Consider the following 16,131-nt stretch of genomic DNA (forward strand, 5'->3'; position numbering starts at 1 on the left):
ATATTTCGCTTATACACGAGAATTCAATTAAACGGAGAATGTTGGAAAATGTTGCGACGATTATTTCAAAAACCATCGAGTACAAATTTTATCGTACGGTAATTGCATTTAGGGTAAAGATTAAAATATATCGGAGGGCAATTTTTTTTAAATAAATATTCATGAATATGGTGAATATATATATTTTAATCGCGCGAAAATTCGAACAGAGATTTCAAAACGTGCGATGGATTTTAAATCTTCGCGTAATATAAAAAAAATAAATAAATAAATTATATAACAAATAATTGAACAAATAATTGAATAACGAAATGAAATAAAAATTAACGTCAAAAAATTCCATTGAAACGTGAGAATTCGAAACGTGCAAACGAATATTTCGAAGTGTACAAATTTTTCAAAGGAAGCAAAACGCGTAGAACTCGGCTCGTAACTCACCCCACATATATATATATATATCGAAAACTGAGAAACACCCCTCGTTTCCCCAATTCCAACGTTGTCGGTGCTCAACGTTGTTCCGTGAGAGAATGTTCGAAAGTAAGCTTTTTTTTCCAACGGAGAGGATACACTTGGAAAGGAAGAGAGAGAGAGAGAGAATTTCGGGCCGCTCCAAATGAGTCACGACTCTCTCGACACGTCCTTCTCTCAGGCGACGAAATAACGTTGCGCGGCCATGGATGTAACCCGTGGATGTTTAGGGTCTCGAAGGAGAGGTTGGCTCTCGTCGGTTGGAACTTATTTTTAGGAATTCCAACGAGCCACCCGACGACGAGCATCGAGCGAAAGATCGTTCTCATGGCCGCGTTCTCCGTCTTACGGTACGTTCTACGACGAGCCGGAAGAAGGCACAGAGTTCTGGAGGTCTGCTTGTCGTTTCGCGATTCTTCTTTCCTCCTTTACCATTCCCTCTCTCTCTCTCTCTCGCTCTCTCCTCGTCGCCTAGTTTTTCGCTCGTTGCGAGCTACGGGTCCTCGTCGCTCTTCCCGCACAGGTAAACTCACCTGAGGCGAGTCCTGCCAAGGACACACGCGTAGGTAACCGGAGAACCTATATACGCGAAATGATTCCGGGCCTTTTAAAAACACACCGTTTCGCCATCTACGCTCCCCGGGCCGGTTCGACTTCGAAAAAGGTCGCCTCTCTAAGATCGGTGTTGGAGCACGTTCAGGTATATATACATCCGTGACCGTGTCTCTCCCCGTAGAAACCTTCTGGGAAGCGGATGGATTTGTCGTCGAGAATAAATTATCGATTTTTCTTCCTCCTTGGTCGTGGCAAAAATAAAAGGGGGAAAGGAGGAGGGATGGGGGGAGTCCGTGGGATGGAAACGGGGATTGGGTACCAACCCGTCCGTACGTATTTCTCACAGGAATGATAGAGGCGGTTTCGCAAAGGCACGGGAACAACACCGTGGCGGTGGGGATATTTGCCCGTGGAAACAAAGCATAGGCGATTAAGTCGGAGCCGACAGTACGCACGATAAAAATGTTGCCTTGGTGGTTCTTTGCGCGTTTAGTCGATGCAAACGAATGCAGCACATTTAGATTGAGGGATATCGGCGCCTATGTATATCGCGGAGCTAGATAGCTGCTCGTGGGTTATCTTTGCATAAAATTGCACTTCTGCTTTCGACCAAACTCCTCCATCTCTCCTCTCCATGTGCCACGCCGGCTAATTATTCCGTGAACCCGGCTTTTCAGATGTTCCGAAGGGGGGTTATTTACGTGGTAAATTTCGTTAGAACGAGTTTTCCACGCCGAAAAATCAACTACGTACGCGTTTAAATATAGAGCGTGGTGACACGGTAGCAATCGACCCGAGTCACAGATAACGTTAAGCCTCTAAGTCGCGAGGTGGGATAAGGGGCGAGCTGGCTGCTCTTCGCGTTAATTAATTCGATGCTACGTCATCGCGAATGCGTTCGTGTTTGCGATTAGAAAATAAGCTACGCTTTAAAACAAAAACAAAAAAAAAAGAAAAAGAAAAAGAAAAGAAAAGAAAAGCAGTTGAATCTTTCCTTCTCTGTTCTTTTATTCTCGATCGTTTGGTATTCTCGTTAAATCGTTCGCCTATGCTCAACCATCTTGTTATTTATCCGCGGCATGTCGACATTATGTCGGCCAAGACAACGGAGCCGCGTACTCACGGAGAGTCCGTTAGAATTGCGAAATTGACGTGACATTTGCATCTTAATAAGGAGCATAGAATTACGCGGCGAAGCGGGAAGCGGGACGAGCGGGAAGAGGAGTGGGGGGAAAAAATTATTGAAAGAAGGATACCGTGACGTTTCCCCCGGCGAATCGGTGAACCGCGTGTGGTAAATTGCGCGCCGCCTTTTGCTGGACCGTTTCCTTTTATTTCCGCGGCGATCTCGCGCCGTACAAACGTATCTCGTTGACGTTCTTCCTCCACGCGGGACCTCGTATTTCAACCGTGCTATCGACGCAATTAATTTCCTTTTCTGTCCATTGGAAGCGAGAATGAACGTTGCAAAGGCGCGCGAATCGTTATCCCTCGCGTGTCGGTATCTTCCTCGAGAAAACGGGAGACCGATTATGTATACGAGGAACTTGGCAAAAAGTTTCGAGAAACGAGGAAGTGGAAGTCGTAGCCGATACTCTCGACGTGTCCCGCTAATTCAGAGATTACGCGCCGTCCTCACGAGCGGATAAACAAATTGTCGAGGGGGAAAGGGCCCGCGATTACCCCCTGTCGTTCGATCGTGTTCCCCCTCGGCCCATTCTTGCAAGGAGAGATAATGAATTTTGATATCCAACCGGCATCGGGCGTTATGAAATTTTCTTCGCATTTATCTTCCCGTTTATTATTTCCTTCCACGACGTCTATAAGTACCTCGTGTACACGGGACTAAACTCATTTCGTTAGCTCGTCGATGGGAAGATTACACAGTCGATTACGTATAGGTAAATCTAAGTCGCCTCGCCCACTCGTTCTTTACTTACCATCGATCTGTCGTCACCGATGTCTAGAGAGGTCGTTTTATAATGTGAAATGGAGAGGGGCCAGGGAGGAAGCATGGTACACGCACACCGGCGGTACACGTGAAAAGATAAGCAGGTGACAATCCTCTTGCGGCGGTTTTCGAGGCGTGTCCTTCGAACCCTTTTACACCCCGTCGATACTTGGACGAAGATATAGTAGGGCCGGTGCGCGCGACAAAAGGGCCGCGCGCGCCTCGCGTATACGAGATTATTCGTCCGCGTTTCGTTTTCGTTGCGTGCGCGGCACAGGAGCGGGCGCATGCGCGATGGCCTCCTCACCGCGGCCGGCGCATGCGCAGTCTCAGTCGCGGCACGACCACCGCCGCTGTCGAGTCGTGAGAAGTGACGAACCGTGACGAGATCGGACCACGTTGGAGGGGGTAAAGAAGGGGTGCTCCGCAGCCGGTGGAGAGCGCTGCTCATTTTCTGCCATTGTAAATTGATCTATTCAATGGGGCCCGGTATTATCCCGTGCGGTCCACACATCGTGCGTACTCTATGGGGCCCCGATACATTCCACACGCAACCAGAACCCCGTCTCTCCGCGCTCGCTCCCTTTTTGCGCGTTGCCTTCGGCTTTGGCTTCTCCGTGTTCAGGCGGTCTGGCTTGCCTGCGACGTAGCAACGCGCTCGGCAGGAACGTCCCACTGTGCCACGTTACGCGCATTGTTGTGCCCTTTTTTACCAGATGGGTCGGCCGTCCCAGTTTTCGTGCCCACAGTGGACACTCCGCTGCGAAAATTTCGTTTTCGTCGGCGTCCTGCTGCGCCGTGTTGCGCTTCGCTGCGTTCAAATTAATCGTTCGTCCAAGCGAGTATCGATGCTCTTTTGTGGCTACCGATATACATTCGTTCGATGAAATTTCTCGTCGATTTTTTTCGCGGCCACCAAAAAGAGGATTTAGTACTTATCCGTTTACTCGACTCGCAATGAGGTAATCGCACCACCTGAAACGCGTAGGTCGCCCTTCGGACGGTCGAAACAGTGGCCAACAGCGTGGAACGTAGGCGTGTGGAGGGCCATCGCGATGGCAAGACGATGAAATTGCGTTGGGCCAGCTTGTAAAGACAACGGTAGAGAAAGGAGGCGAGTGGGAAACGCCGGACAAGGACCCGTCGGGATTTATTGGTGCAATTAGAATGCACCTCCGGGGGCATTAAACCCTTGTAAAACGCTGGCCCCCGCACTCTGACGGCCTGACTAATGCGACCGCGAGACAGGCACGTCCTCCACGCACGCTACCTGCTTTCCCACTTCGAAGGTGTGGACACTGTTTCCTATGAATTTATGTATTTGTTTCTTTTCTCTTTCTCTCTCTTTCTTTTAACCGGAGAAGATATTTACGAACAGTTTAGATCTTCTCCGGTGTGCTAAAGAATTTAAAACTTATCTCGAATTTAGAACTTGCACAGAAATCAAACTCTTGTCTTCAATTTTACGAGTTACGACTACTGAATACAAATTAACGTATAACGTATTTCAATATTTCGTATCTGATTCGATTATATCAGTTAATACTCTCGGAATATTCTTAACTTTTGTAATCGAATACTTTTATTTATCGCAAATAATATATTCGATTATCTATTTATTGATTAAAACGTTAAAATATCAAAATCTGGAGATAGTCGTAAATTTTATGACTTTCCCTATCAGATATTGATTGAACGATCGTGTTCTAAGATTAAAATGGTTATCAAGGAAATTGTAAAGCAGGGGGTTAAAACTATTTACGAACGAATCAGAACTTGTTTACGCTTATTATTTTTAACGATCCATATTTCGATAAGCGGATCGGCCAACTTCTTCCCTTCTTCTTCCTTCCCATCCCTCGACAAGGAAGAGTGTAAACAGATGTAAAGTCGCATTATCATAATCGCGATAACAACAGCCGCGACGTCTCTTTTGTCGTCAAAGGCGTGATCATCGTTTCCACGATCGATGCATCGACTTATCTCTCGTAACGCTACCGGTATTTTCATGCTAAAGTTCGATCTGCAATAATCTCGCGATTATACGAATCTCCCTCTCCCTCTCTCCCTCTCCCTTTCCCTCTCCCTCTCTCTCTTTCCATGGAATGGAAAAATTTAATAGACTCGCGCTTTATTGCCCGCTTTATTGGCCGCTTATAAAATCGATGCAATTAAACGTGATTACACGGAATTCCAGAGCGTTGAACGATCCCTGGTCGCTCGCTTATCGATGCTTTTTGAACGGCTCGCCAGTCGATCCTAATTAACGAAACGTGGTTAGGGCGGGAAAGTTGTAAAATCATTCGCCTTCTTATTCTTGAAATGTTTATATATCAAGCCGTGCAAGTTTTACGCGAAAAAAGTCCATCAACGATTGAATGGGATTTAATAGAATAGAAATTAATTTTTATATTTCTTAAAGAAAAATTTGGATCGAGAACGATTTAAAACGTTATACAACATTGAATCATAATCTATAGATTGAGAAACTTTAATCCGTGAAACGTAACAAAGTTTTATCGGATTATTATCTGATTAATTCTCGTCGACGAAGCTTGCAACGATTTTCTAAGTCCTGTCCATATGCTCACTCACCTGGCTCACCTTTCCCCATGCTACCTTCGCTAATCGTTCAGTCGTTATCTCTCATTCAAGGACAGCTCGATTACCCTACGATCCATTTTTAAATACGCTAGATGGGCGTGTTTCCATTTCACCACTTACATCGATCAAACTTTAAAAATTAACTTTTCATCGTCTCGTATCTCTCGTAAAGCACTGTTCGAAATGGAAGGAAAAAAAAAAAAAAGAGAAAAAAGATAGAAAAAAAAACATTGTAGAATTTCTTTACTTTACGAAACAAGCTGGTGCGTGTGCAGCTGCGTTTTCATCTGAAACCTGGCAATTAACCAACTTATCCATAAAGAAAAAAAAAAAAAAGAAACTTTTACAATCTTCTCCATCGTCCCTCCGATAAGATTAACTTCGACTCTTGCTCGACTTCCGGCGACTTTGTCCAGATTTTCTTTACAACCTCCAGGTCAATCTGGTTACCTCGAGTAGGTCAAGGTTCTGGAGAAAGCTTTCATGAGCTACGAACTTTAGGCTCAGCTATTCGGGAAGATGCTGCCATTATATCTCTCGTTCGAAAGTGGTCACTGGAAGACCACTGCACGTTTCCGTGCCACGAAGGTGTCGTAAAGTTTACGCAGGGTGCAGTTCGTTTTATTGCGTGAAGACAATCACTGTTTGGGACTGTTCCTCTAACTCTAAACGGAGGAAGGGAGGAAGGGCCCTTTTATTTTGATCTCTCGTCGATCCCGGCCGTGAGTGTCGGTACAAATGGGCCGACAAATCGTTACATAATTCCCCGTGGTTGGCGCGAAACGACGACGGTTCCTCGTCGAGCGAAAAATGGAAGCTTTGACGGGGCCGGGGCCGGGGGGAAACACACGATGGCCGAGAAGGAAACGGCAGAAGAGCAACACGGGCACAGCGGAGGAGCAGCTGCTTCGTATATCTCTCGGCAGGATCGTCGCACACACCGCCAACTTGCATACCACGCTGTCCTAAACAGACGTGCCGGAACGAGAACATTCTCTAAATATTATCGCGCAATATTTTTATCTTGCGCCGGATGATACAGTCTGATCCTGGTGGAATTTTCCTCTGACGTACAATATATATATATTTATTTATTTATATATATTTATTATTTTTGTAGGCTGTTCATTCTTATCCTCGTTTCACAAAGAAAAAAGAGAAAAGGAGAAAAAAAAGTCGAAGTAAAAACTTTGCTCTTATTTTTATCGGAGCTCGGGATAGAAAGTGGCTGTTCAATGGTACTGGCTCGATGCTTAATTTCGTTTCATTCGCCATAAATATGGAGGATCTCGGATATTTAACGGCGGCCAGCTTCACATTAATAGCGCTCGTATCGCTTTATACATATGCATGGGCTCAATTAGCTGTCACTCGCAGCCCCCCTGCCTCTAATCAGCGTGATACAGTCGTTTCGATCGAGGCCGATAAAAGGCGCAAGCTTTCGCGCGAATTCTCCTTTACCCGTCCCCCCAGAAATCATTTATTTCCTTCGCGTGAAATTCCTTCCCTACCGAATATAAATTTTCCCAATGATGCATATATATTTACGCGTGTGTGCTCCGCGACACGCGGTAACCGAAATAGGTAAGGATAAAATAAAATTGGAGACGAGAGAAGGGGACGAGGCTGCTTACAATTTGTAATCGACGTGGATACCTGAACGGGCGTTTAGGTCGCCGCTTGGGGATCGTCGAAAAAGCAACGGTGACAGGGCCCAGTGCAAGAACTAGTTCCCCCCTACGAAGAGTTGACAGTATTTTTGTGCGGCTTACAAGACGCCTTCATTATCCATACACCCGATGCGAGAGGAACTCCCATTCAGAATTCAGCCTCATGAATATACGTTCCTCCGGCCCCGTTCCCAGAATTCTTCGCAATAGTCGCGGGACTCGACCGGTTAACTCGATTTTAACGTTCCACCCGTTTTTCCGCCCGGATTCCTTCGTTGCCAGTCGGCAGGCTCGATTTAATCATCGCGATACTCTTCCTGTAACGACTCTTCCTCCAATCGAATGTTGGATTCTTTTTCTCTCTCTTTGCCTCCAACACATCGACTCTTCTTCCCGATTTTCGAATCCCGAATCTCCATTCGCGTAAGGAGAATCAATTCGTATTACGAAACGTCATATTCCTTACCGATAAAAGGATATTTGGAGGAAGAACGTTAACGATATTCAATCCCATAGTCGGGCAGGAGAGTGTTCTAATCAGATGGCTGCTTGGCTCGGTGTCGGCCGAGAGAGAGAGAGAGAGAAAGAGGGAGAATAATCTGGCGTGGATTCCACGAGATTAACCGGTACTTCCATCGAGATTTGTCGTCCATCTCATTCCGTTTTTTCTCCTCGATCCTTTCAGTAAGAACATCGTGGGTCCAATTAAGAGCGGATCCCCCGAGCATCGAACAGAGACTCGGCCATCCTCCCTTTTGTTTCTATTCTGATCGTCACTAGGCGGCGCCATGAAAATGCTCGAGAATCTCTCCCTCTTTGGCCTCTTCTCCTCTTTATACCATTCGGTTTTTCTGCGTTTTCTTCCTTCTCGCCCTTCTTGGCCGCGGTGTTTGCAGGAATTCCATCGCGTTCACCGGCGCGTTTCCGTTTCTACACGTACGAATCGAACAGCGGGGATCCAATTAAAAGAAAGCACGAGTAAAGGAAATCTTTTGGATCAGAGAGAGAGAGAGGGGGGGGGGGAGAGAGTCAACAGGTGTATAAGAGAGAGACGGAGGTATAAACGTGCGTACAAACATATTTGTTGATACGATCTATATCCTCTACAGTTTTAATATTCCAATTAACGACTATGTCTAATTATTAAAGATTCTTAAACGTGTGTTACAGATCAGACAGGAGAAACCTTATTACATCGCCGATCCGGAGGTGGACTCGCTGGTGAGTATTCGCTTTAATTCTACGAATGATTATATCTCATCTCAGCGACACAGTCTCAAAAAAAATATCCTTCAAATTTTATCCATACGCTTTACTCTCATACGAGAATGTTTAAATTTAAATGATAAAAAGAACGATGCAACGCAACTTGAATTCGATTAAGTAATAAATTTTTGTACCCAAGTGGATAAATAATTAAAAAAAATGTCACAGTAATTTTCTTTCCACCTTCGAAGAAAGGATCAAATATCGCTTCAATTTTATCCGGCTATCGTTTCGCTCGAAGAATGGCGATGGAAAGATCACATTTAATTATCGATGGGAAAGGAAGCAAGGGAAAACGAGCCGGTGGAAAATCAAAAAAAAAAAAGAAAAGGCAGGACGTTACGATAAATATCCTTATACCGTGAGGATATAATGTACACTCTTGTACAACGATGTTGCTTTGATAATTGAAAGGAAGGGAGAAAAAAAAGAAAGAAAAGAAAGAAAGGAACGAGCGCTGGAAATTTGAAAATTACTTCCTCCTCGACGAGCGCATTAAGCCGATATACGAGTATCCCGAAGCGAGCAGATATTATTACTTACCCGAATGAACTTTATCATATTCAATTATACTAGGACTAATGGAAGATTCGGTTCGGAGTAAACCGAGTGTGTAAAAGTAAGGCAGAAGGCGATAATTAAAAAAGGAAAGAGAAAAAGGAAGAGAAGGAGAAAAGAAAGGAAAAGGCCGAGAGGAGTCGGCGAGTTCGCCTTTGTTTCCTCGTGGCTGGACGCGGCGGCCATTCGAATGGCAGACCTTCGAGGAGAGCAGACAGAGGAGGAAGAAATATTTCAAACGACCCTTCGCGTTCTCTGATCGAGATAACGGATAGTGGGCTTTTTAAATAACTCGGGTGTATTCGTTGGTGGACGAGGACGGCGCGCACACGCGGGCCCATCGATGGCTCGGCTCAAAGTCGACCTGCCATTATGGATTCCTTTTTCGAGACCGTTGTCCCTGATTCTCATTGATCTTTCCTTTCTTGCGGTGGCTCGTGTTTCACTGCGTATGATTGAGGGTCTTTTTTTCCTTTTTTTTTTTTCTTTTCTTTTTTGGAAAATGGGTCTATTACAGGTGAAGTCTTTTCGTAGGTAAGCAAGTTAAGTCTCGCTTTTTGAAATGTATTCTGGATTTATGCGGATGTAGCGATAAGGATGCCGTTGTTTTTAGCGAAAAATAAATCCCGAGATTCTTTGGATAAAAATACCGCGTGAGATTCGTACCAAAATTAAATTAATCCGCAATTGAGAACGAGGAAATGTTTCATCGAGCCACGTAGAAACCAAGCTTTTTTACAAGAACAAAAATTTTCCCTCGAAAAAAAAATTTCTCGATAACCCGAGTTATTATTATAAAACGAAACTTCGAAGAATTGTATAAATACCCCCGAATTTAAGAGAACGTGCAACGTATTATGACAGCGTCTGTAATTTGTTTCGAGATCTGATTTCTAATTATCCGTGAAAAAGCGACACGTCGAGGAGTCGAGGTTTGCAAATATTTCATCATAAAGTTCGTTCAAGCCTTTTCGTCTGCACCGGGGAAAAGGTGTCTCGCGTTTTCGAATATTCGCTCGTAATTCAAAATTGGATATATCGAGCGTGTTAATGGTGAACCGGTGTACGTTGTGTTTTCGCGTTCTCCCCTCTCCCCCTCCCCCTTTTTTATTTTTCGCTTTCCCCCCTCCCCCTCTTCGTCGAGTCCGCGGTACAGCGGTGGGAAAAAATGAAAACAAAAAAAAAATATATATATATATATATATATAGAGAAGGAAAACGGACGACGGGGATGCATTTCGTTGACGTTGTTCGCATCGTTGGCCTCAATTTTTCAAAATGTCACGCCCGTTATCTGAGCTGTCAGGACGGCATCGGTCCGCGCGCAAACATCCACGCAAGGTGTACCCCGCTCGAATCTCGCGCCGCTGTTGTCACAACTGTCGCTCGGTCTCGATCTGTTGAAACAGAAAACGAACGAAATAAAACCAAAAAAAAAAAAGGAAAAAAGAAAAAAAAGGAAAAAAAACTAAAAATAAAAATATTGGAATGGGAAGAAAAAAAGAGAGAGAGAGAGAGAAAAGAGAGAAGAGGATGAAACGAGCGAGATAAATATTACATGTACGTGTATATATTATCGCGTATCAGCGATGTATATGTACGTGTATTCGTACGTATTGGTGGATTCGCATCATCGAGAGAGCGGTGACGAATTATGCATCCGTGACATTAAATAAATGTAAAGCGCGAACGGGTGAGACGCGCGCGTTTCATCTGAATTTTAAAAGGAAACGAGACGGTTGAACGGCTCGCTGATTTTTCCAGTGACGCGTTCCTAGGAATTACTGTTACGTACGCAATAAAGTTATTCTCTATCATTTCTTTCTTTCTTCTTTCTCGAGGAATTGTTTTCTTTTTTTTCTTTTTTTTTTTTCAGATATTCGCGATCGCTTCAACCTTTTTTCTTTTACGGAAAAGGGGGGGAGGGTAACCATCTGATAAAGAAACATTAGGGAAAATTACAGAAATTTTTCGTTCGAATCGAAATCTTTATGAATAATTCCATAATGCTCGAGCAAACCATTCCAAACCATTCTAACACGGTCATTATCGATCCAGTTACGCCATTATTGCACCTGTTGCTACAAATGGAATAATGTTTCTTTTGCGCGAGGAACGACCAATAACGCCGCACGCGTCTCTCGACCAATTCCAAACCTTTTGAACGCTTTGAAAATGATTCATCGTGGCGCACGCCATTCGGAATCCGCCAATTCCGAAATGTTTTCGAGATCCACCGATCGCACCGCGGGAGGGGATGATCCCTCTTCCCCATCGTCTGCTCGCAAGAGTTCTCCACCGGTTCAGAAAACTGGTCCAATTAACGCACGCCTCCTCAACATTGCAAAAACTCGCGAGTCGAATCCGCTAGAAAATTTACGAACGGCACCAAGGTGCGGAGGGGGAGGTCGAGGAAAGCCGAGGAGAGAGAGAGAGGCGACGAGAGTTGGACGATCGAAAATCGCATTGGTGGCTCGTTCTGTCGGTGCAGAAACCGGTGGCGTGGCTTCATTACGCTCGTGGCAAATCGCAATCTACGAGCAATGAGCTTCTATCGTAAAGAAGAGGCACGTAACGTCCGCGGTTTTTGCTGTCCGCGCCCTTTGCTTCCCCCTTCCCCTTTGTTTCCATCCTTTCTCGGAGGGGAAGGAAAGAGAGGCGAGGCCTCTTTTATTCCAACACGACTCTTCTCTTCTCTTCTCTCGGCTCCATCTCGCGCCGTCCAGAAACTGGCTTTTTGCCGCGATTATTTTGCCAGAGTGAAGCCACGCGGGAAGAGAGGGAGAGAGTGGTCGGGGGTTACACGCACGATGCGTTGATTGGAAAGGTCGGCTGGAAACGACGCGGTGACACGATCGAGGGAACGTCGGGGAGCGTCGAAAGGGCTCGAGATGGCGGAAAATTCGACGCAGATGCCGTCGGCCCCTGTTGGAAAGGTTTTCGAAAAAAGGGCCGAGTTTCACCGGCTCGGTCCCTCAGGGGTGGCGCAAACAAAGGAAATCGTTGCGCTCTTCGAGTGCTTTCTCCGTCAACCTCGAAATCGCTCGCTCGAGTATTTCCTTCGATTTGGACTGTTCGATCGGTCGTTTTCGCAAGATTCTTTATTTCTTTGGAAAATTTCTCTTCCATAGATTTCGGTAGAAAGCGATTCTTGTTGCAATACGTACGTTGATTCTCTTGCGACATTTATCAAGAGAGAGTTACGATTATTTTTATTTGCGAGAAGAAAATTTCACGTACGTACATCTTTTGGTTTCTTTTTGGATGATAGTAAGAAAATTGGATGTAAAAAAAACGATCGAAACGTAATTATTTTTACTTTTATAAAAATAAAACGTGTACTCTCGACTATTCAACCATAAGAATACGCTTATAAAAAGAGATATTGCCTTTATTCGTGTTCAAGATGCGAGAACAAGTGGTCAGAATGAGACAAAACGGCGCACGTATCGCAAATATGTCGCTCAGTCTTCTTTCTTCCATTTCTCTTACCTTTTTAATCTTTAACCTTCGGCATGCAAAACGAAGAGTTGTTTCTTCGGCCGGAAGAGGCACGTACAATGGCGGACGAGGTAAAAAGCGTGTACCGAGCCCGCTCTCTTCAATCCACCGAAGGTCAAGGGTTTCCTTCGAGGTTAAAAGCGAGGATCCTCGTTCACCCTCTGCGAATCCAATGCGGAGGAGCCGTGCTCTCTATTCTTCCGTTGAAATCCGTGTTTCCCGCCTGGCACGCGGATCTTATCTGACAACGAGACAACGTTTTCTTACGGAACGAAAATATCTAGCCTTCGAGGATTCCTTCCTTCCTTTCTTTTTTTCTTTCTTTCCCCCCTCGTCTAATTCCATTCGACGTCTTATCTTTCGTGCCCCCCGAGAACTTTCTCCTCTTTTTCGTTCCTGGTGTCGATTCAATATTCCGATTGTTCTCGATGATGAAAGTTTCTTTATGCAAACACATCGGATTTTTCAGAAAAATTGCAACGAATTTTTTCCAAAATATCGATCGAAAAACGATGTAATTTGATAACATTCGATTTAAATCAACCTAGTACAGCAGTATACTGGAAGAAAAAAGGGAGAAAATTCCAAAAATTATTCGAATCATTTTTTCCCGCCTTTCTTTCACGAGGAAGGAGCCGCGTGGAAAAGGCGTGCGAAAGTCTTCCGCAGGAGGCAAGATGAGGCATGCCGGACGTTTAGACTCGCGGAAGAGAGGAAAGCAGAAAGTCCGTTGATGGCGCGAAGCTGTTCCATGAAGCTCGCCGGGAAAAGGGATCTGCCCTCGCACACGCGCTTTAATAATGCTCTACCTATTTAGCATAAGCGAGAAATGAGCCAATGAGATGCTAATTGCCCCTCTCGCGTTTCGAGAATAATTATTACCACCGCGAGAGTGCTTTGCATTAGGCTCGCTCGGACGTGGCCACCACCGGTCCACCACGCTTTCTCCATGCTGCTCCCGCGGATTCGAACAGGGATTTCCCTTCTTCTTCTTCTCCTTCTTCTTCTTCTTCTTCTTTTCTTTTTGCACGCGCGAACGCTCCCACGAACTCTTGGCAACGTCACTCCCTTCTAACGAGATGGAATGCACGTAATGCAGATGTTTCTGGTCTTTTAAAAGTGGAAAATGGACGTTTGTTTTATTTAGAGATTTCTAGATTTCTTTTCAACATCTAAAACGATGTTTGGATTCCCAGATATTTGTGGAAATTGGAAATCTTTAATGGAGATCTTTAATTTGCATTCTTCTCAACATTTGTTAATTAATTAGTCATTTCTTGGATCTATGTATTAATATATTTTATTAATAGCAATTTGTGTCGATCTTAGATAGGGTAAAAAAGGGCAAAAAAAAAATTCGTGATCAGTCGTAATATTTCTTTCCCACGATAAATTTCCCACGGAAAATTCCCGTGGAAAATAAATAATAAACGTTTCTTTAATCCAAATATAATTTCGAACAGATTCGAATCGTTAGAACAATCTGTGTATTTAAACTTGATCATTTTCCGTGATATTCTGCGATATCTATTCAATATAACAGATAACGCATCATGTGTATCAGAAAAATCATGATATCGATATTTACGATATTCCTCGAAAGAAAAATTCTTGTTTTACAAGAAGTTTACTTTACTTATTTATTTACGATTATATTCGAGATTCCAACAACTAGTTAACTAGTTTTCCAATATTAAATTAATATTTCGAATCTCTTCTTCGTTATTAAAATTTCAAATCTGATTTTTCCATTCTCAATAATGCCATTTATTCTTTAAAGAGGCAAAAAAAAAAAAAAAAAGAAAGGAAATATAATCTATAGTTAACGTCATTGAAACGTAAAAGACATTAGCTTCCAAAAAAATAAACGTCTAACCTCTCTAAAGGTCAAGTGATTCATTTCCACGTGGAATTGGTGGCTTCCTAGATCGTTCCTCACAGTTATCGAAAACGAATAGGAAGAAGCTATAAATTCTCGGCCAGTCGTTATTTTCTTTCCGTACTGGTCATCAAGACGGAGGTTGTTTTTATCAATATTGCAAAATGGAAGAATATATCCATAGGCCAATCTCTGTTAAGGATCCTAGCAAGGTGGACGAAGAAGTTAATTACGCGGTGGGGAAAAACCTGTATCGTTCGAACGAAGTTGGGCGAAAAAAAAAAATGAGACAAAGTGCATCCTTGATGATTAATGATTAAATAGAGAAGATAATAACCACGCGGATAGAAAGAAATATGAAGATTTTCATGGCGCGTATTTACAAAGAAGACATGGCGTTAATTAGAATTAAAGATCGCTATTTTCTTGCTGCATCTCGATCATCTGCCGATAATTTTCATCCTCTCTCTCTTTCTTATATATATATATATATATATTACGTTTCTTCGAGTTCTCGACCATTTCTAATGATACCGATCCGTGAAACGGATTTTTCATTAATCGCAGACAGAAATCGATATTTATATTTTTTCGAGACGAACGAGGGGTAACGATGTTCCTTCCAGGATCCATATATCGTTGGATTATTGCGTGAAATTGAGGAAAGGAAAGCGTATCGATTTAATAGGCACGTGTAAAGTTGTAAGAGCGCGGAAGTGAATTTTCGATCGGAATGCATTAAATATGCGTGCGGAATTATTCCTGGAAATATATCGAATGTGAATCGATTGATTTCCGGGCTCTTGGATCTTTTATTCGTATTCCCCGCCGCCGTTTATCAATTAATTACACGCCAATGGAATGTTTATTAATTGATTTTCCTCTGACGAGAGCCTCGAGAGATCGATATTGCACTCGAGCGACTTTTCTTGCCTCGACTCCCACGATTTTATCCGGCTTGGAAATTTTATTTTGGAAACTCGAGAGAACTGAAAAAAAAAACGGAAAAAGAAATTGAAGTTGATCGTCGAGTAAACAAGAAGAGATAGAAATTAATAACACATATGTGTGTATATATATATATATATTTCTTTAAATACGTATCGCTCGTTTCCATGTTAATCAGTGGAAATTGCAGTGGAACAAGCGTGCGTAATTTATGCGTTAATAAGGATTCCCTTTTTTCTTTTCCTCCCTCCTCCTTTCTTTCTTTTACTCGTAACTTAAAACCTCGCCTATTAAAGGAGGGACAGTAACAAGTTGGCCGTAGTAGTTATTTATAAACTGTCTCTCTGAAACCAGTCCGAGCTCATTCTCTGCCAATTTTTCCGTATTACCTTTTCACACCGTTTACACGAGCATAAATAAACATCACTCCCACGGTTTTTGCTCCGTACGATACACAAGAAACGGGGAGGAAGAAATTTTTTATCTCAAATCTGGTCGAATTTAACGAATCCGAAACTCGTGAGAGAGGTGGACGCGACGGATAAAAAGGAAATTAATCGATTCGTTCGCTCCTTCCTTAGGGATGTTGGATAATTGGGACGGTGGAAACATTAGAAGCCTCTTTTTCACCGGGTTGGTAAAGCTATACCCTCTCGTTTTGTTTCGTATCTGCTCCATTTCCATGAATAATCAGCGCGAAGCTGGAGGGACGCCACGGTCGGAGGCGG

The 16,131-nt window shown here is 43.6% G+C and overlaps 1 protein-coding gene across 8 annotated transcripts in view; it reads left to right on the forward strand.

The window, feature by feature from the left end:
• LOC107994307 (homeobox protein homothorax) overlaps nucleotides 1–16,131 on the forward strand; it is a 483,716-nt gene that overhangs the window by 72,220 nt on the left and 395,365 nt on the right. For all 8 annotated transcript variants that reach the window (XM_062074850.1, XM_062074849.1, XM_062074848.1 and 5 more), the window contains one exon: nucleotides 8,422–8,472. In XM_062074850.1, coding sequence (XP_061930834.1) covers nucleotides 8,422–8,472 — 51 coding nt within the window. The remainder of the gene's footprint in view (nucleotides 1–8,421; nucleotides 8,473–16,131) is intronic.

This window comes from Apis cerana, linkage group LG5 (assembly GCF_029169275.1).
Source record: "Apis cerana isolate GH-2021 linkage group LG5, AcerK_1.0, whole genome shotgun sequence".
Classification (NCBI taxonomy): domain Eukaryota; kingdom Metazoa; phylum Arthropoda; class Insecta; order Hymenoptera; family Apidae; genus Apis; species Apis cerana.